Source organism: Macrobrachium nipponense, chromosome 38, assembly GCF_015104395.2.
Source record: "Macrobrachium nipponense isolate FS-2020 chromosome 38, ASM1510439v2, whole genome shotgun sequence".
Classification (NCBI taxonomy): domain Eukaryota; kingdom Metazoa; phylum Arthropoda; class Malacostraca; order Decapoda; family Palaemonidae; genus Macrobrachium; species Macrobrachium nipponense.
Genome location: NC_061098.1, coordinates 9,775,105 through 9,792,109, shown reverse-complemented (window position 1 = coordinate 9,792,109; position 17,005 = coordinate 9,775,105). Strand labels below are relative to the sequence as shown.

The following is a 17,005-nucleotide window of genomic DNA, read 5'->3' as shown; positions in this document are numbered from 1 at the left end:
GGTAATACTTTATCGCTAATTCTTGAATCGATTCGTAACTTAGAATCAAAAGTGTTAGCTCTGGAGAGCAAAAGTGAAGAGAAGTGCAGTGAAAGTGCCCCTTGTGTAGTGGAGGGTGCGTCAGATCGGCCTCATTCCGCCTCTAGACCTAGACCTCTGCTTGACTCCCAGATTACGGGGAGAGAGCATGTCGAAAGTCGAAGGAGGGTTACGAGGAACCCCCACCGATCTGGCGTGCCTTTGGCAGCTTCTGACGAACCTACCCAGACTGCCAAGGAGCGTGCGCGTGCACGTCTTCTCAAGGAGTGCTTTTCTTCTTCTGAAGCTTCCTCCCCGCGCAAGGGGTGGAGCTCTCATACCGCATCACGTCCGCTGAAAAGGAGCGCTCGCGTTCTGGACGCTTCACATCCAAGTTGTTCTCCGGCACTTTGCTCGTCGCCTGATAGTGCGTTTGCTGCTTTTCCTCCGCAGAAGAAGCGTAAGGATTATTCGGAGGCGGAGTCTTTCCTAGATGTTTCTTTCGAGCGCCGCAGTCGCTCTAAGGTGCGTGAAGTGGCGGTTCCTGGGAGTAGCAAGAAGGCGTCCCCTCCGCCTCAGCCCCTCGCCTGCTCACAGGATCAGCCCATCCCGAACCCCAGAAAAGGAGGCTTCACCTACAAGCAAGATTCTCCAGTCTCTTCAGCAGCAACTTCGAGATGTTTTTTCTTCGAGAGAGACTGTTCCACGTCGCCGTAAGAAGGATGACAATCTTCCTGTGAAGAGGTCGAGGCGTTCTCCCTCTCCCTCTCCTCGCTCGTCTCTCTCCGATTGAGTTCTCTCTAGAGTTCGTTCTGCTCCCAGCAACTTTCTAGAGGAGGCGAGAAATTCGTTTCTCGCTCTCGTGAAGCTGTTGTTTCCGCTGCTACGAAACTTGTTGATAAGAAGCGCGTTTCTTTAGATGCCGAGCGCGCTTCTGTGAAAGTCAAAACGCGCTTTAGTGGACGCCGAGCGTGACTCGGTGCAAGTTTTTCGCGAGCGCCAGTGGACGCTCAGCGCGTTTTAGTGGACGCTCGGCGCGCACCAGTGGACGCTCGGCGCGCACCAGTGGACGCTCAGCGAGCACCAGTGGACGCCAGGTGTACACCTGTTGCGGTCGAGCGCGCTTCAGTCGGCGCCAGTAGATTGGCTTCGGACGCCAAGCGCGCGCCTACGGACGTCAGTTTTCCACTTCCGCAAGCGCAAGCGGAAGCGGGAACTCTTCCTGTTCGCGCTCTTTCTCTTTTGAGAAAGCTCGTGACTCTTCTTTACTTCCTCCGACTTCTCCAGTGTCTGAAGAGGAAATTAGTGACGCTTTCGTCGAAGCGGACGAAGAACAGCAGTTGGCTCCAGTTTCGACGGACTACAAGGTTTTGACTCGTTTGCTACAGTCAGTCTTTGCAGACACTTTCCAACCTGAAGCTCCACGTACTCCTCCCTCTCAGTTTTCGTCATCCAAAGCTACTAAGATCTCGGGCTTTGTGAGAATGAAGAAGTCGCTTTCTACGAAGCAAGCTTTTAGAAAGGTCCATGATTGGATGGAAAAGAGGAAAGCTTCAGGCAAGACTTCTTTCGCTTTACCACCTTCAAGACTTGGTGGCAAAGCTGGTATGTGGTATGATACGGGAGAAAACGTCGGAGTTAAGCTTCCAGCCTCAGCTCAAGGAGACTTTGGTAGTATTGTAGACGCCGCCAGAAGATCTTTTCTGTCTTCCTCTAAGGTCTCTTGGACGCATAGTGAGTTAGACTTTCACCTTAAAGGCCTCTTCAGGACACTAGAGGTCTTTAATTTTCTTGACTGGTGCCTTGGAGTATTGGATGCCAGGTCCAGGAGTTCTGATTCCATCAGTCTGGGGGAGCTGTCCAGTGTATTGTCTTGCATGGACAAGGCCGTCAGGGATGGTTCTGAGGAATTGGCTGCTCATTTCAGCACGGGACTGCTTAAGAAAAGAGCACTTTTTCTTTTTGCAATTTTACTGCAAAGTCGGTCTCACCAGCGCAAAAAGCGGATCTTCTTTTCGCTCCTTTCTCAGAACATCTCTTCCCCCAGTCTATGGTAAAGGACATAGCTGCCAGTCTCCAGGAGAAAGCAACCCAAGACCTTCTGGCACAGTCTTCTAGAAGCCTACTACTTCTTCGTCTTCTGGGTCCTCTGCTTTGAAGAAATCGAAGCCCTTTTCGATCCGCTTCTGCCTCGCAGCCAGCCCCTCGAGGAAGAGGTTCTTTCAGAGGCAAGACTCCCGCTCCTTCCAAGAGCAAGAAGTGAGAGGGAAGTCCTTCAGCCACCGGTAGGAGCCAGGCTTCTACATTTCGCGAAAGCTTGGGAAGAGAGAGGTGCCGACGCTTGGTCTCTGGACATCGTCAAGAAGGGGTACAGAATTCCTTTCCTGATGTTACCCCCGCTGTCTTCGACACCAAAGGATTTGTCTCCTTCGTATCAGGGAGAAAAGCAGAAAGTGCTTCACGAGCTACTAGATCAAATGATCGAGAAGCAAGCAGTGGAACAGGTCTGCGACCGGAGTTCTCCGGGGTTTTACAACCGTCTGTTCCTAGTGCCGAAGCAGTCAGGGGGGTGGCGCCCCGTTCTGGATGTCAGTAGTCTAAATCGCTTCGTTACCAAGCAGAAGTTCAAAGATGGAGACACCTCAATCCGTGCTTGCAGCCTTAAGACCGGGGGATTGGATGGTCTCTTTAGACCTTCAGGACGCATACTTTCACGTCCCCATCCATCCCCACCGATCAAGGAAATACCTGCGGTTTGTCCTGAAAGGGAAGATTTTCCAATTCAGGGCACTCTGCTTCGGTCTCAGCACGGCGCCGATGGTGTTCACCGTTCTTATGAAGAACGTTGCGAGGTGGCTCCATCTTGCGGAAATAAGGATCTCTCCTCTTACCTAGACGACTGGCTTATTCGAGCCTCATCGCAAGACCCGGTGTCTGAAGGACCTTCACACGACTCTGTCGTTTAGCGAAGTCCCTGGGACTTCTGGTGAATCTCGAAAAGTCGCATCTGACTCCTTCTCAATCCTTAGTCTATCTGGGGATTCAGATGGACTCAGTGGCTTTTCGGGCTTTTCCGTCCAGGGGCGACAACTTCAATGCCTGGACAAAGTGTCGGCCTTTCTAGGGAAGGAAACATGCTCGGTGAGGGAATGGATGAGTCTGCTGGGGACCATTTCCTCACTGGAGAAGTTTGTTTCTCTGGGAAGGTTGCACCTCCGACCACTTCAGTTCTTCCTCTCAAGCAATTGGTCACGCAAACAGGATCTAGAAGAGGTCTTGTTTTTGACGGAAGAAGTGAAAAAGCACCTCAAATGGTGGTTGGATCCAAAGAAGCTTGCGGAAGGACTTTCGCTCAAGCTTCGGAACCCCGACCTAGTGTTGTTCTCCGACGCGTCCTCCACGGGTTGGGGAGCAACACTGGGAGGGAGAGAAGTGTCAGCACCTGGAGAGGGGAACAGGTTGTCCTGGCACATCAATCTAAAAGAACTTTCAGCGGTTTACCTTGCTCTAAGGTTCTTCGAAGAGGAAGTCTCCAACAAAGTGGTTCAGATAAACTCGGACAACAACCACAGCCTTGGCATACCTCAGGAAACAGGGGGGAACTCACTCTCCTTCTCTGTTCGTCATCGCGAGGAATATCCTGATTTGGGCGAAGTCGCAAAACGTCACGATTCTGACAAGATTTGTGTCAGGCGTGGAAAACGTGCGAGCGGACCTTCTCAGTCGGCAAGGACAGCTTCTGCCGACGGAATGGACCCTTCATCAGGAAGTATGCCAGGCGCTATGGAAGCTGTGGGGACGTCCTCATGTGGACGTTTTCGCAACTTCCCGAACGAAGAGACTTCCGCTGTATTGCTCCCCAGTTCTGGACCCGGGAGCAGTGGCAGTAGACGCCCTACTGTGGAATTGGTCGGGACTAGACATTTACGCTTTTCCCCCCATTCAAAATCCTCGGGGAAGTAATGAGGAAGTTCGCTGCATCAGAAGGAGCGAGAATGACCCTCATCGCCCCCTTCTGGCCAGCGGTCGACTGGTTCACGGAGGTGATGTCCTTCCTAGTAGACTTTCCAAGGACTCTGCCCCTAAGGAAAGATCTACTCAGACAGCCCCACTTCGAGAGGTACCACAAAAACCTCCCCGCTCTGAGTCTGACTGCGTTCAGACTATCAAGAAGTTGGCCAGAGCGAGGGGTTTTTCAAGACCTGTGGCAACGGCGATTGCCACCGCAAGGAGGCCCTCCTCAATCGCAGTTTACCAATCAAAGTGGGGCTGTCTTTAGAAGTTGGTGCAGAAGGAAGGGCATTTCCTCCACCTCAACCTCTGTGAGCCAGATAGCAGATTTCCTTCTTCACCTTAGGAAAGAAGCGAAACTAGCCGTTCCCACGATTAAAGGCTACAGAAGCGTGCTTTCTGTGGTCTTCAGACATAGAGGACTCGACTTAGCAAATGATAGAGACATTCATGATCTCATTAGATCATTTGAGACTGTGAAAGTTCTCCAACCTAAAGTACCATCGTGGAACTTAGACGTGGTACTGAAGTTTCTCATGTCGAGTCAATTTGAACCGCTCCATTTAGCCTCGCTTAGGAATCTTACTAAGAAGACCATTTTCCTAACCGCTCTGGCGACGGCGAAGAGGGTTAGCGAAATTCAAGTCATAAGCAAGCATATTGGGTTCAAGGATCATAGTGCAGTTTGTTCCTTAAGTCCTACGTTCTTAGCAAAGAACAGAGAACCCTTGGCCGAGGACGTTCGAGATCAAAGGGTTGTCGGAGCTAGTGGGACCTGAAGCTGAGAGAGTCCTGTGTCCTGTCAGGGCTCTCAAGTTTTATTTGCAGAGAACCAGAGCATGCAGAGGTTCTTCGGAGAACTTGTGGTGCTCTGTGAAAAAACCAGATCTTCCGATGTCGAAGAATGCACTGGCGTTCTTCTTAAGAAGTACGGTTAAGGAAGCCCATGAAAAGTGTAGTGAAAGTGACATGGAGCTTCTGAAAGTGAAAGCCCACGAGTTGAGGGCTATTGCTACTTCGGTGGCTTTTCACAAAAATATGGCAATCAAAGATATTTTGGGCGCCACTTATTGGCGAAGCAATTCGGTGTTCGCTTCACACTATCCTGCGGGAGGTGAAAGCAACATACGAAAATTGTTACTCGCTCGGACCATACGTCGCTACAGACAGCTGTTTTGGGGGCAGGAGGTAGCGCTCATCCTATCCTTTAACGGTTTAGGGGAGTTTTTAACTTGTGTTATGGTTGTGGGGTTGACCGCCTGCGGCGGATCTCCCTTCCATTAGCTTAGTCTATGTGGGATACTTTTGGTAGGCTACGCCAGGTGGTTTGGTTTTACTTCGTTGCCCTCATTTGTATGGTCAATGGTCTAGTCACGTCGTGGTCTCGCCCCTCCCGTTGACAGATCATCTGGAGTGCACCAGCTTTATAGGTCTCTACCTTGCTGGCAACTCTAGTAGCACAAGCAGACTTATGCGGCAGTAACCACGAAGTCAGCTATGCTAACAGGTAAGGAATCAAGATATCAATTATCTGCATATATATGTTTCCTAAAATCTTCTATTCTGTCTACTCCCACCACCAAAGGTGGGATTCAGCTATATATATATCTGACAGGTAAGTTTCATGAACAAAATGATATTGTAATGATACAATTAAGTTTGTTCATACTTACCTGGCAGATATATATAATCAAGTACCCACCCACCTCCCCTCAGGCGACAGTGGAAATAAAAATTATGAATAGAAAATGGGAATGATTCCTGATACCCGCCTCCCAGCGGCGGGAATGGGTACTAACCACCTGACTCCCACTGCGTGTGTCGTAAGTGTTTAAATTTCTGTCGGATTCAGAAAAATACAGCTATATATATATCTGCCAGGTAAGTATGAACAAACTTAATTGTATCATTACAATATCATATTCTTCGTTGGTATGTCATCAAACAAAATTGACTTTATTCTAGACACTCTTTGTAAGTGGTGGAGAGTAGGGGTCGTTTAATATTTTACCCGATGTATTTTGATGCAATTTGTTGTGATTATGTAGCTTTTAAAGGGCATTTCCTCTTCATTCTATTATTAGTTGGTGCTGAAAAGTTTCAAACCTGCTTGTGATTTGGATTGGTGTGTGTGTGTATATAAGTAAACTTTTTCCAGTGAAGATTATATCCTGTTGTTATAGACTTAGGCGGATCGTTTCCTGTGATTGTATGTCAAGACCTCGGGTTTCTTAGCTATGAAAAATAAAAATGGATTAAAAATTTGTCATATCAAGTGATTCTGAGAGATAAGGAGCAAGAAGCAGATTCACACTTCTCTCAATCTTATCATTATAGAGAAAATATGATGAAATTGATATGAGTAATTTGTGGGATGGTGCTGAAGTAGCGATAAATATTTGGAGAGGAATTAAAATTTTTCTGTTGTGAGGAAAGTAAATACCTCATAAGTATTTCGATATGTAAATCATTTCATATTATTGTCACATTTTATCATTACTGTTGCAGTGTTTAACAACTGTAGACATATTAAGCTTAAAAAACTTTAGAAAATAGTTTAGAATTTGCTCTGTGCTTTTATGGCAATTTTGTATAAATAGTCATTATGAATCTCTCTCATAGAGCAACCGTTTTAAATATCATACTCTGTTGTTACTTTCATTCAGGTGCATCATTCATCTGTATCCGTTTGTCCTATTCGTTTATTTCGCCAAATTTACATTATATATTTTGTTGGTCGTTATGTTTTGCTGGCTGTATTGTACAATTGCCATTCTTTCCTTGCACTCCTGTCTTATAGTAGCATTATGTTCTTGTTTTCATTATGGCTTTTTATGCTTCCTTTTTCTTATGTTGCACATTTAGGTTTATCTGGAGTTTTGGCTTTCATACTGTCCATGTTCTTTTGTATTCTTTAATATTTTACCAGTGCATGCTTTAATTGTGATTTGCCATTTATATGCGTGTGCGATATTCTTTTATTTGTCTACACATATTTGTTATTCATGTTCTTATTATACACATCAGATCTGTTTTATGAGCTTGCATAGTGTTCTTTTCAATTCTTAATTCTTATACTTAACTTGTCTTTAGATGAATATTTATACATTCCATTAGTTTTGTCACGTAAGTTAGTCATTGTTAATGAGCAAAAGCAACAATTGTGTTAAGCAGGAGGCAATGGGCCCTTTGGGAGGGTGGAATTAGGGAGTGACTTGTGTAGTTTGGGAAGGAATCCTTTTCATAATGATTTTTCGCTAGGAGAGCAAAAGTAGTACGTAGTTGCACTTTCAATATTTTGAAAATGTGCCGGAATTGAACTATTTCGTAGTGTTATGGAATTTGACTAGAAGGTAGAATTAGATAAAACAATATTGAAAGTTTCACACAGGATTTTGGTGTCTTGATAAAAAGAAATATTGCAGAATTAGATATAGTTTTTTTATTTCTTGATTCGTTGTTACAGGGAATTAAATATGTTGAATTTTAAAATTTTTTTAAACATTTTCTGCTGTAGTGTGCTTTATTAGAGGCAGTTATCGATTGAATGGAAAGGTGATGTTGGCGTTGCATTATCTTTGTAATGAAAAGTTTTTATTTTTAATGGAAAGATGTATTTGACTGAGCAGTGGCTATATATTGAAGTAAAATGACATTTAGTGAAAGCATAACGTTGCTGTTGAATTAAACACAAGCTGTTAGAGATGAAGGGGGTGCTATTGAAACCTTAAACTGGTGAATAGTTTCAGTTTACCAAAAGCAAAGTATTTTTTTTTTCCAAATGAACTTTGAAGTGTTACATTCTTGATGCCCGTCCAGCCTTATAATTTCCAAAATGAGTTTTGTTTTCCTTCTGGTGGTTTGATAGTGGGTGTTTTGGGGAAAATAAAATAACAGTTTCTAAATAAAATATACATACTATATTTATGGTGCCGCTAATGCTGAGAAATGCAACTTGTTAACGTACATGAATACTTAGATGTTACATTATTACATCAGTGGATCACAGCTTTTGTGCAGGGTTAAGAAAAATATTGTACTCTTTGAGTGAACATGCATTTTGTGCTGGAAAAGACAACATTGTGCTTAAAGTTAAGAAATGTTTTTCTCGTTCATTTGGCTCTCTTATGAAGGACCCGACCTTTTCTTCACTGCACTGAAACGTTTGTTTTAATAGTCTCAAAAAAACGTCTGGTGAAAGATCGTCTTGTGAGAATCACTGGAGAATGCCCGGCATTCATCTGTCATTTCAATTCACCTATGATACTTAAAGTATGTTTTACATTCCGTTATGTAGTGATCAATGCTGTTCAGTATATTTCAGCTAAAAATGCGTTGGCTGAAACGTTTTCTTCAATATCACACTTCTGTTTTTATAAAATGCTCAACATAGGTAACCTTGGAATGTCACTTCACGTTTGTTCACTTTTTTATTTGACAATTCTGGTTTCTTAAGGAATCTATCCAGATGATTCGTTGAATAAGGCACGAACTGATATGTAAATAAGCATATTTGTTGTTCAAACGATAGTTTTGTAGTAGTATTTTGCATAAGTACACCTTCAGTTTGTATCACCATATATCGCATGTCTGGTTTCTGACTGGGTGCATGAACGACCCTTTGGGACAGTTAAAAACTCGATGGAACTCCGGGGTATTGGCCAGTGTGGCTCGAACCCTGACAGGATGCGGTGGGTAGTGGTCGATGCCCTTGAGGGGTTCTCCGGGAGGGGAAGCTGAACAGAACAGTTGGGCGTAGTGAAGGAAAAACAGCTGGTCGGGGGAGAGCCCCTTGTTGCGCATGAACTCCTGCAGGGGCTCGGGAAATCGCGTCTCCTGAAGGCGACGCTGTACCGTCTTGTATGCGGTGCCGATGCTTCCGTCGTCCGCCATCACCTCCGCGATCGTGAGGAGGCCCTCGACCGGGTAGTATCGCTCCGAGTACTCGTTGACACGACACAGGACCCTCTGCACGAAGTCTGTGACTGTGGACTCGTCCCACAGGGTGGCATTCGTGCGACCGTAATGGTCACGGGTGCGACCGACGAAGTCAATGGCGTGGCCGATCTCGTGGCTGATGAAGAGCCCCATCGTAGCGTAGGAGAGGGCCTCCGGAAGGTCTTGGCTGTACAGTGGGTGCATGAATCCTCCCAGTGGCACGAGGAGGGTATTGCGACGGTAGACGTAAAAGCTGATGAGGGACATTGGGGAGAGGAGCTCCCATTCAGTGTAGGAGGCCGGTTGTCGCAAGAAGCGCATCTTTCTCTCTCGGTTGAATTTCAGCAAGTTGATTTGGTTTTGGATCAAGTGGCCCCTTTCGAATTCCAAAGGCTCGTACGTTGTTTGGAGCAGGTGCTCATCGTCTAGGATGGGCGGGTAACCGACCAAGATGTTAATGTGGTCTAGTTTATCTGTGAGAACTGCCTTGGCTTCTTTTGTTAGCCAGCGGAAAGAGTTTATGTAGACCTTGTATGTGTCGCGGATCCTGAGGGCCATGTTTTCAATCGTTGACACAATGTCCTTCACTTTGGTCCTGTCTGGAAGTTGCTTCTTCACCGTTTCCAGCAGTAAATACCCCATTGGGATGGCGAGTCTGTCTTCCAGCTCCTTAATGCAAGGGCGATAGCGGAAGTTTGGCAGCTCCGACGTGTTTTCTCCGCTAATGCCGTCGAACAAGGGTAGAATAGCGTTTCTTGCCTCTTTATGTAGAAACTGACTGTAATACTGTATGACCTGCCAACGGAGGTACTTATAAAGTCTCTGGGATCCGTTGCTTGAGATTTCAGCTGTTATTTTGTCCGATAGTTGGAGCAGATACTCTTGAATCATGGAGAGAATCCGCTCAGTGGGAGTGATGAATGCCCCGACTTTGTTGAAAGCGTCGTTGAAGTACTTATGCCAATCTAGAAAGGGTGCCAGGTCATTCAGTTGCACTACGTTAGTGACGTTGACCAAAGGAGAGCCGCTCAAGGGGTGGAACATTTTCAGCTGATCGATAATGACCTGTGCCTCGTCTTCCGCCTGGCCGTTTTTGTATGTGCCTACAATTTCTAGTAGGTTTGTAGCGTATTTCCTGTAGATTTGTATCAAGTCTTTGTTGCCGTCCACGACAGTGCCTTGCGGTAGAAGGTCCCCGCTAGGAGCTGTCAGTTCAATGACCATTTGGTTTTTAATGCTGTTGTCCATCTCCACCTTCCACCCAAAGAAGGCGTGCACCGTCAGCTCGTGGTGCACGTACTCCAGCATGTCCTGGAAGACAGCCAGTGGCTGAAGTTCTTGCAGTTTGGAAGTGTACAAGTCGTCCATCTTGGCAAGAACCTCCTTGAGAGGCGCCGCCCCTCGACTAGCGAGGTGCGTCTCGTTCTCGCAGGTGCTGTAGTAGACTCCCACTAAATTGACTATGAAGGGATTCGCGTCCTCCAGCAACGGCCGCCTCTTGTTGCCCTGTTTGGGCGTCGAGCCCTTTTCCCCGCGAGCGACGTTGTCGAGTTGTTCTTGCATCAAGTCCCAAATTGTGACAGTCAGCTCTTCGAAGTTACTCCAGCGGGAAACTCCCGTCGGTGGGGGGTTATGAATGGGCCATCGCCCACAGGCGTACTCATAGAAGTCGTCGCAGGGGTGAGCTGTGTCGTTCATCGCCCCTTCCAGGCTTTGAACCACGAAGTCGTAGAAGCCTTTTGCATCCTGGGGTACCCGAGGGTCCTCATCACGATCACGATCAGTTATAGTGGTGTCTTGTTCTGGAGGTCCGGCGGATTTGGACGACGACAACAGCGACACCAAAACGATGGCCAGAACCAGCGCCGAGACGACAAGTCCCGCCACAGTCACACACACAATCCACCTTTTCATGACGCTGGTCTCCCGTTTCCTCCGGCTTTCCATGTCTTCGTCGTCGTCGCGTTCGGATTCTCGGTCGTCGTGGGTCGCCTTTCTTCCAAAGGTCATCATCTTTCGGGGCACTAAGTCGAGGAACCTCTCGGACAGCGTATGGGAGTGGGACCTCTCCATTTTGGAGGTCTTTTGGCGCCCCGATCTGGGCGGCCTGTCGGAGCTGGAAGGCGTGTTCAAGTTGGATGACATTTCTTGCGTCATTTGTTGTTTAATGAATGGGGGAAAGAGTGACACACAGACACCTTTCGGGTTTCAGAAGCGAGCTTTTGTCCGGACACTGGTGCCCCATGGCGTTTTCATGCAAGTTAATCGTTTTGTGTATTTACATATTTATGCGTCAAGAGAATGTGCAATTAGCATGCTTCCTAAGTAGCACAGACTCTCGCGTTTTATTTTTCACAGCGGGATAATTTCCATAAACCGTTACTCCTGTCACAACGGAAAGCCAGACGGTTAAATCAGCATCCAGCAGGTCTTTGCGGACGAAAGTACGGAGTGAAAGGATTCGCGTATGAGTTAACAGCCTGAGAGAGAGGGGGGGTGGGGAGAGAAATAGAGAGAGAAAGCAACCCAGCCAGCCAGCGCCGACGTCCGATTAGCGTAGCAACGAGAGAGAGACTGATCGTCGATTCGTCGTGGCATGCCGCCAGGGGACTGACTGGTTTGAGACGCTATCACTATCACTGTAGGACAGGGGGTAGAAGAGGAGGGGGGATAGAATTGGGGGCGGGGCAGTACCTCTGTTCTTGGGAGGAGCGAATTGGCGTACGGCAACCTTAAAAAAAAAAAAAAAAAAAAAAAAAAAAAAAAAAAAAAAAAAAAAAAAAAAGGTCCTGCAAAAGCGTTTGACCAGCACGCTAACTTTTTTTATTTTTTTTTAATGTTCATTATGCAAGGATTTCAAGACTACATAATTGTTGGGAATTTCAAATAAATGTTAAGTATTTCTCTATTTCTCTAACCGTTGCGTCGGCGGAAGAAGATTTGGGGCGAGATGGCCCAGGGATCGAAAGTGAAAAGAGTCGGAGAACCTTGAATTGTGTTTCTTTATCTTCAACGACTTGAAACCCGTTAGGTGTTTTTATGCGCAGTTGGAAGATCTGTTAGTTAGAATACTGGCGTTGTTTTGATATGGAGTTACTTTATATAGAATGTTTTTTTTTTCTTTATGAATACTTTTTTGGAATAAAGTGACTTGTCCAAAAATTGTTACCTCGGGAACTTTTCGTATTGGTGCAGTAAAGCAAAGTTTAAAAGGTTACTTATTTGGAAATAGGCCCTGGATTTCACCACATTCTATAATGAAGACTTCACGTATTACCGTCCTCCTCTCCAATGAGTAGTGAGAAGAGAGTTGCTATATAATAATGGACTTCAGAACCTGGAAGAACAGGCTTTTGGCATATTGATTAGCGAAGGAAGGTCGCTCAGAATGGACCTACTCTCTCTCTCCTCTCTCTCTCTCTCTCTCTCTCTCTCTCTCTCTCTCTCTCTCTCTCTCTCTTCTGCTAAACCTTCTTGCTGTCAAATTCACTTCCACTGCTGAATGACCTCATTGGTCCCAGCGTTTGGCCTGAGGCCCAAATTCTTTATTCTCCACTCGTCTTAAGTCCCGAAGCGTATACACGTTCGAATCCACGCCAGGGTATAGGAAGGAGGCTTGTAATAAATTTTTTTTTTTTTTTTTTTTTTTTTTTTTTTAAGGTTATCGCAACGTACGTATACCTTAATGTTGTCAGATTGTTCCGGGCCATGTTAGTCTTTCTCATATGACATTTCCAGCTAATGTGGATGTTTGGGACGTCGTCGTTCGGTGGCCGTTTTCCTTTTGAGAGGTGAAAGGGGAGACTTCTGTGTTGCGCCATATTGGGCGTCTCAGTTTTGGTCACGCAGGAATGGTCATACGCATATTTTGTAGTTCCCGAGAAATGGTGCGAAGTTCTGGTCTATCGTCTTGAGAGAGAGAGAGAGAGAGAGAGAGTTGAATGAATACGCGTAATCCTTACTTAGGTAGATCATTGAAAGAAGGTAGGGGGTAGAAAAAGAGAGAAAATCAGAGTTGTATCTCTCTCTCTCTCTCTCTCTCTCTCTCTCTCTCTCTCAACGTAGCCAAGTTGTCTGTTCCGCTGTGGTGATTCAGTATTGTATCATTAACTTAGAAAGGGTTGGCGAGTTATTTTAACAACTTACTCATAGTTGTACATAATGTTTTTCCCATGGATAATGTCACATCTAATGGAATTACTCCTCTCTCTCTCTCTCTCTCTCTCTCTCTCTCTCTCTCTCTCTCTCTCTCTCTCTCTCTCTCTCTCTCTAAATTGTTGTGTGCTGGGAAATAAATTATTTTCGACATTGCGATTATAAGCGCTGAAAACTACTCTTGAAACTTTTCTTTGTCCTGTAACATCAGTGTTGAACTTTGAAATTTTTCATTAGCTCGTGCTCATCGTATGAGTCTCTCTCTCTCTCTCTCTCTCTCTCTCTCTCTCTCTCTCTCTCTCTCTCAATTAGATAGTAATTAGATTCATATACTTGGAAAGAGAGTTGTGTAGCAGAACTGACAGTTTTAACTGAAAGGATGGAGATAGGCAAAACTGACAGTTTTGATTGGAAGAAAAAGGGTTGTCAGATGGTAGGTAGTGATGAACTTCCATATAAAAAAAAAAAAAAAAAACAATCCTTGTGCCCTTACAATGAGGAGGTTGGGAAGACTAGTTCTTGAAGAGAACCATTCATTGATTATTATCAATCCTTTCAGTGGTAGGATATATGGAATTGCTAGTCCTCCGCGTATCCCTGTATGAATGCGTAGAATATGATTACTCGCACGTATAAGGCGAAACGTGGTTCTTTTAATTTGACATTGTAACAATTCCTTGTTGGACGAGTGGTCTTCGCACTCGGCTACCAGTCCGGTGGTCCCGAAGTTCGATTCTCGGCTCGGCCAACGCGGAGCCAGATGGTAAAACTACTAAGATATACTTGACTTTTTGATATTGTCACTTAACTCATAGAAGGTAAAATTGAACTTGAAGCGCCTCAGTGGCGTGGTTGGTATGGTGTTGGCGTCCCACCTCGGTGGTCGCGAGTTCGATTCTCGGCCATTTCATTGAGGAGTGAGAGATGTGTATTTCTGGTGATAGAAGTTCACTCTCGACGTGGTTCGGAAGTCACGTATAAAGCCGTTGGTCTCGTTGCTGAATAACCACTGGTTCCATGCAACGTAAAAACACCATACAAACAAATTGAACTTGAGAATTGGTATACGGATCGAATTGAAAGCCATCTTGAAGCAGTTTTAAAAGTGAGAGTTGGAGATGGGGTCGTGAATATGACATAATGACAGAAACTTATGCTCGTAAATTCACCTATTAATGAGCTTGTATGGTGAAAAACAGTCCGGACCTGTTGCTATGGTGCATTCAAATGGTCTAAATTGGCGTATTCAGTATTGGTAGTTCATTGACGCGTTGAATGTGAAAGAAATAAAAGAAAGCTGCAAATATATACAGTGACTTTGATGAAGTATTCAGTGCATTAAACTCCCTTTTAGTTTTGCTTTCTCAGTCTAATAAAGAACGTTACACCAAACTTTCTTTGATCACAGATAATACGACGTTGGACTATCGAAAGTGAAAGAGTGTATCTTGGTGACTAGTGTATTAATACAAGAAATGTGGGGAGATAGGGGAATTGGGGGTGGAGGTTCGAGAATGGGAAGTGGGAAGGACGGTAGTTATGAAGGGGGCGTTGGGGTGGGTGTGGGTGGGGGGGAAGAAAGCATGACGTAACTTGTATTTCCCCACCACTGTGATAAATTGCATTAAAATTGGTGGTCATTGATCCTACCTCTGTCTTAACGACGAGGAATACCCCCTCCCCTTCCCTCCCCTCTCCCTGGAAGGGATATAACCCCATCTTCAGGTAGCCCCCCCCCCCCCCCCCCTCTCTCTCTCTCTCTCTCTCTCCTTTTTCTTCCTCTTCTTCATATATGTATTTTACACATACGTTCATACACGACAGACAGACAGACATTACTGTCTTGCAGTATTTCTGAAGGTTGGTAAATGTGTCATTTCCGAAATAACCCCCTCAATTGTTGTGATAGTGAAAGTTGAACTTAATGTTTGTGAAGCCGAAGTCATATTGGATGACATATTTTTTCTTTTAGTGATGGACGGTTCTCACGTATATATTGCTGTAGTAATATTGTCTGATTGCCTGCGATATTGATATGCGCTCTCTCTCTCTCTCTCTCTCTCTCTCTCTCTCTCTCTCTCTCTCTCTCTCTCTCTCTCTCTCTCTCTCTGTCAGTGTTTTCATTGTACGGAAATACTGATAGATTATTATTATTATTATTATTATTATTATTATTATTATTATTATTATTATTATTATTGATATTTTCTGTATTAATTTTTTTATGATATGAGTAAGGCTCTCTCTCTCTCTCTCTCTCTCTCTCTCTCTCTCTCTCTCTCTCTCTCTCTCTCTCTGCTTTGCGTCAGTGTTTAGATTGAACTGAAATACTGCTAGATTATTATTATTATTATTATTATTGATATTTTCTGTATTATTATATGATGATATGAGTAAGGCTGTCTAAATGTAGGGTTCGCCCGCACTTCTTGAAAAAGAACCTTGGCCAAAAAAAAAAAAAAAAAATTTCACTTGATCACGAAACTTGACTCTGTACGACCTTGGCTGTTCTCTGTACAGATTTCGAGGTGGAAAGGTCAGAGGTCACGGATCTTGTAACCCGTTTTCTAATATTTTCGAGAGGTTAATGCACGGTCTATAGACGGTAGACCGTAGGTTGATGTCATTAGCTTTTGTCTTGGGGTTTCGTGAAATTGAATTGGTGGGAGTCGTGGTATTAATTTGGTATATGTGGTTAGTGGATTTTTTTCTCTTTTATTATTATAGACGGATGTGGTATTTGTTATTTTTCTTTTTCTTTTTCGTATTAAGATGCGCATATGTGACTGGTGTAACAACAACACAATGATATCGTTTCTTTGCGTTTAATGAAATAGATCATTTAGGAAACGTTGTTTTCTTTTAATATATTTGCTTTTTCATGAACTCGCGGATTCAATAGAAGCCCAGGTTCCGTTTTATATTTTATTTTTAATTATTTGTGATACAATGGAAAAAGTTGGATGGAGCCACTCTTAATTGTACTTTGACAGTGAGAGAGGAGAGATGAATTGGCAGAAACCTTCCTTAGTCATTTTGGTGAAGGTATATGATCCACTAGTCTATGAACATTCTATCACGAGATTGGTTATTCAGTCCTTGAAGACAGTGTTGTGTTGTTACGAAATTGCCAGTGTTTTCATGGTGATTTTGGAATTTGATTAGCAAATGAAAGCGTTTCATCCGGTAACTTGCGGCCTTATTTTAATTGTCCAGCTATGAATATGAGAAACTTCGTTTGCCATCGTGAAAATTTATCAACAGCTAAATGTTACCTTGTTAGGACGACAACTTTGAACATGGTAATATACGCCCTTGTTTATATTTTTAGGATTCAAGTTCCGCATGTTTTTCTGATAGAATCCTACAGGCACTCTCTCTCTCTCTCTCTCTCTCTCTCTCTCTCTCTCTCTCTCTCTCTCTCAACAACACACACACACACACACACACACACACACACACACACACACACACACACACACACACACACAGAGGGGGCCCATTAATACTCCAGCCAACTTCCAGTACTTATATTAACAGATTTAGCAGCAGTCAAGAACGGCATGAATAAGCTAGACACTTGAATAATTTGAGTTGAAGGTTTTATTGCTGTCTCCAAGAGCGTCGATAAAGTGGATAGTGTCTGCAACATTACTTCCACAGTTCTATGCTATAGAAGAGTTGTTCGAATCCCGCTTATTTTATTGATTGGCTTCAAGCTGTAGAAATTTGATATTGATCAGACCTTGGAAGTCATAATTTTACAACTTTTTTTTATAGAAGAGTTGTTAGAATCTCTTTATTTTATGATTGGCTTCAAGCTGTGGAAATTTGATATTGATCAGACCTTGGAATACATCATTTTACAACTTTTTTTTTTATA

At 44.3% G+C, this 17,005-nt stretch overlaps 2 protein-coding genes across 6 annotated transcripts in view; one reads left to right on the top strand and one right to left on the bottom strand.

The window, feature by feature from the left end:
- The window catches only part of LOC135209616 (E3 ubiquitin-protein ligase UBR2-like), a 97,432-nt gene that overhangs the window by 52,854 nt on the left and 27,573 nt on the right, over positions 1 to 17,005 (top strand). The window lies entirely within an intron of this gene.
- On the bottom strand, positions 7,262 to 11,620 carry LOC135209617 (endothelin-converting enzyme homolog). The gene has a single exon (XM_064242320.1). It carries the CDS (start codon positions 11,122 to 11,124, stop codon positions 8,602 to 8,604), a length of 2,523 nt encoding a protein of 840 aa, XP_064098390.1. The 5' UTR covers positions 11,125 to 11,620; the 3' UTR covers positions 7,262 to 8,601.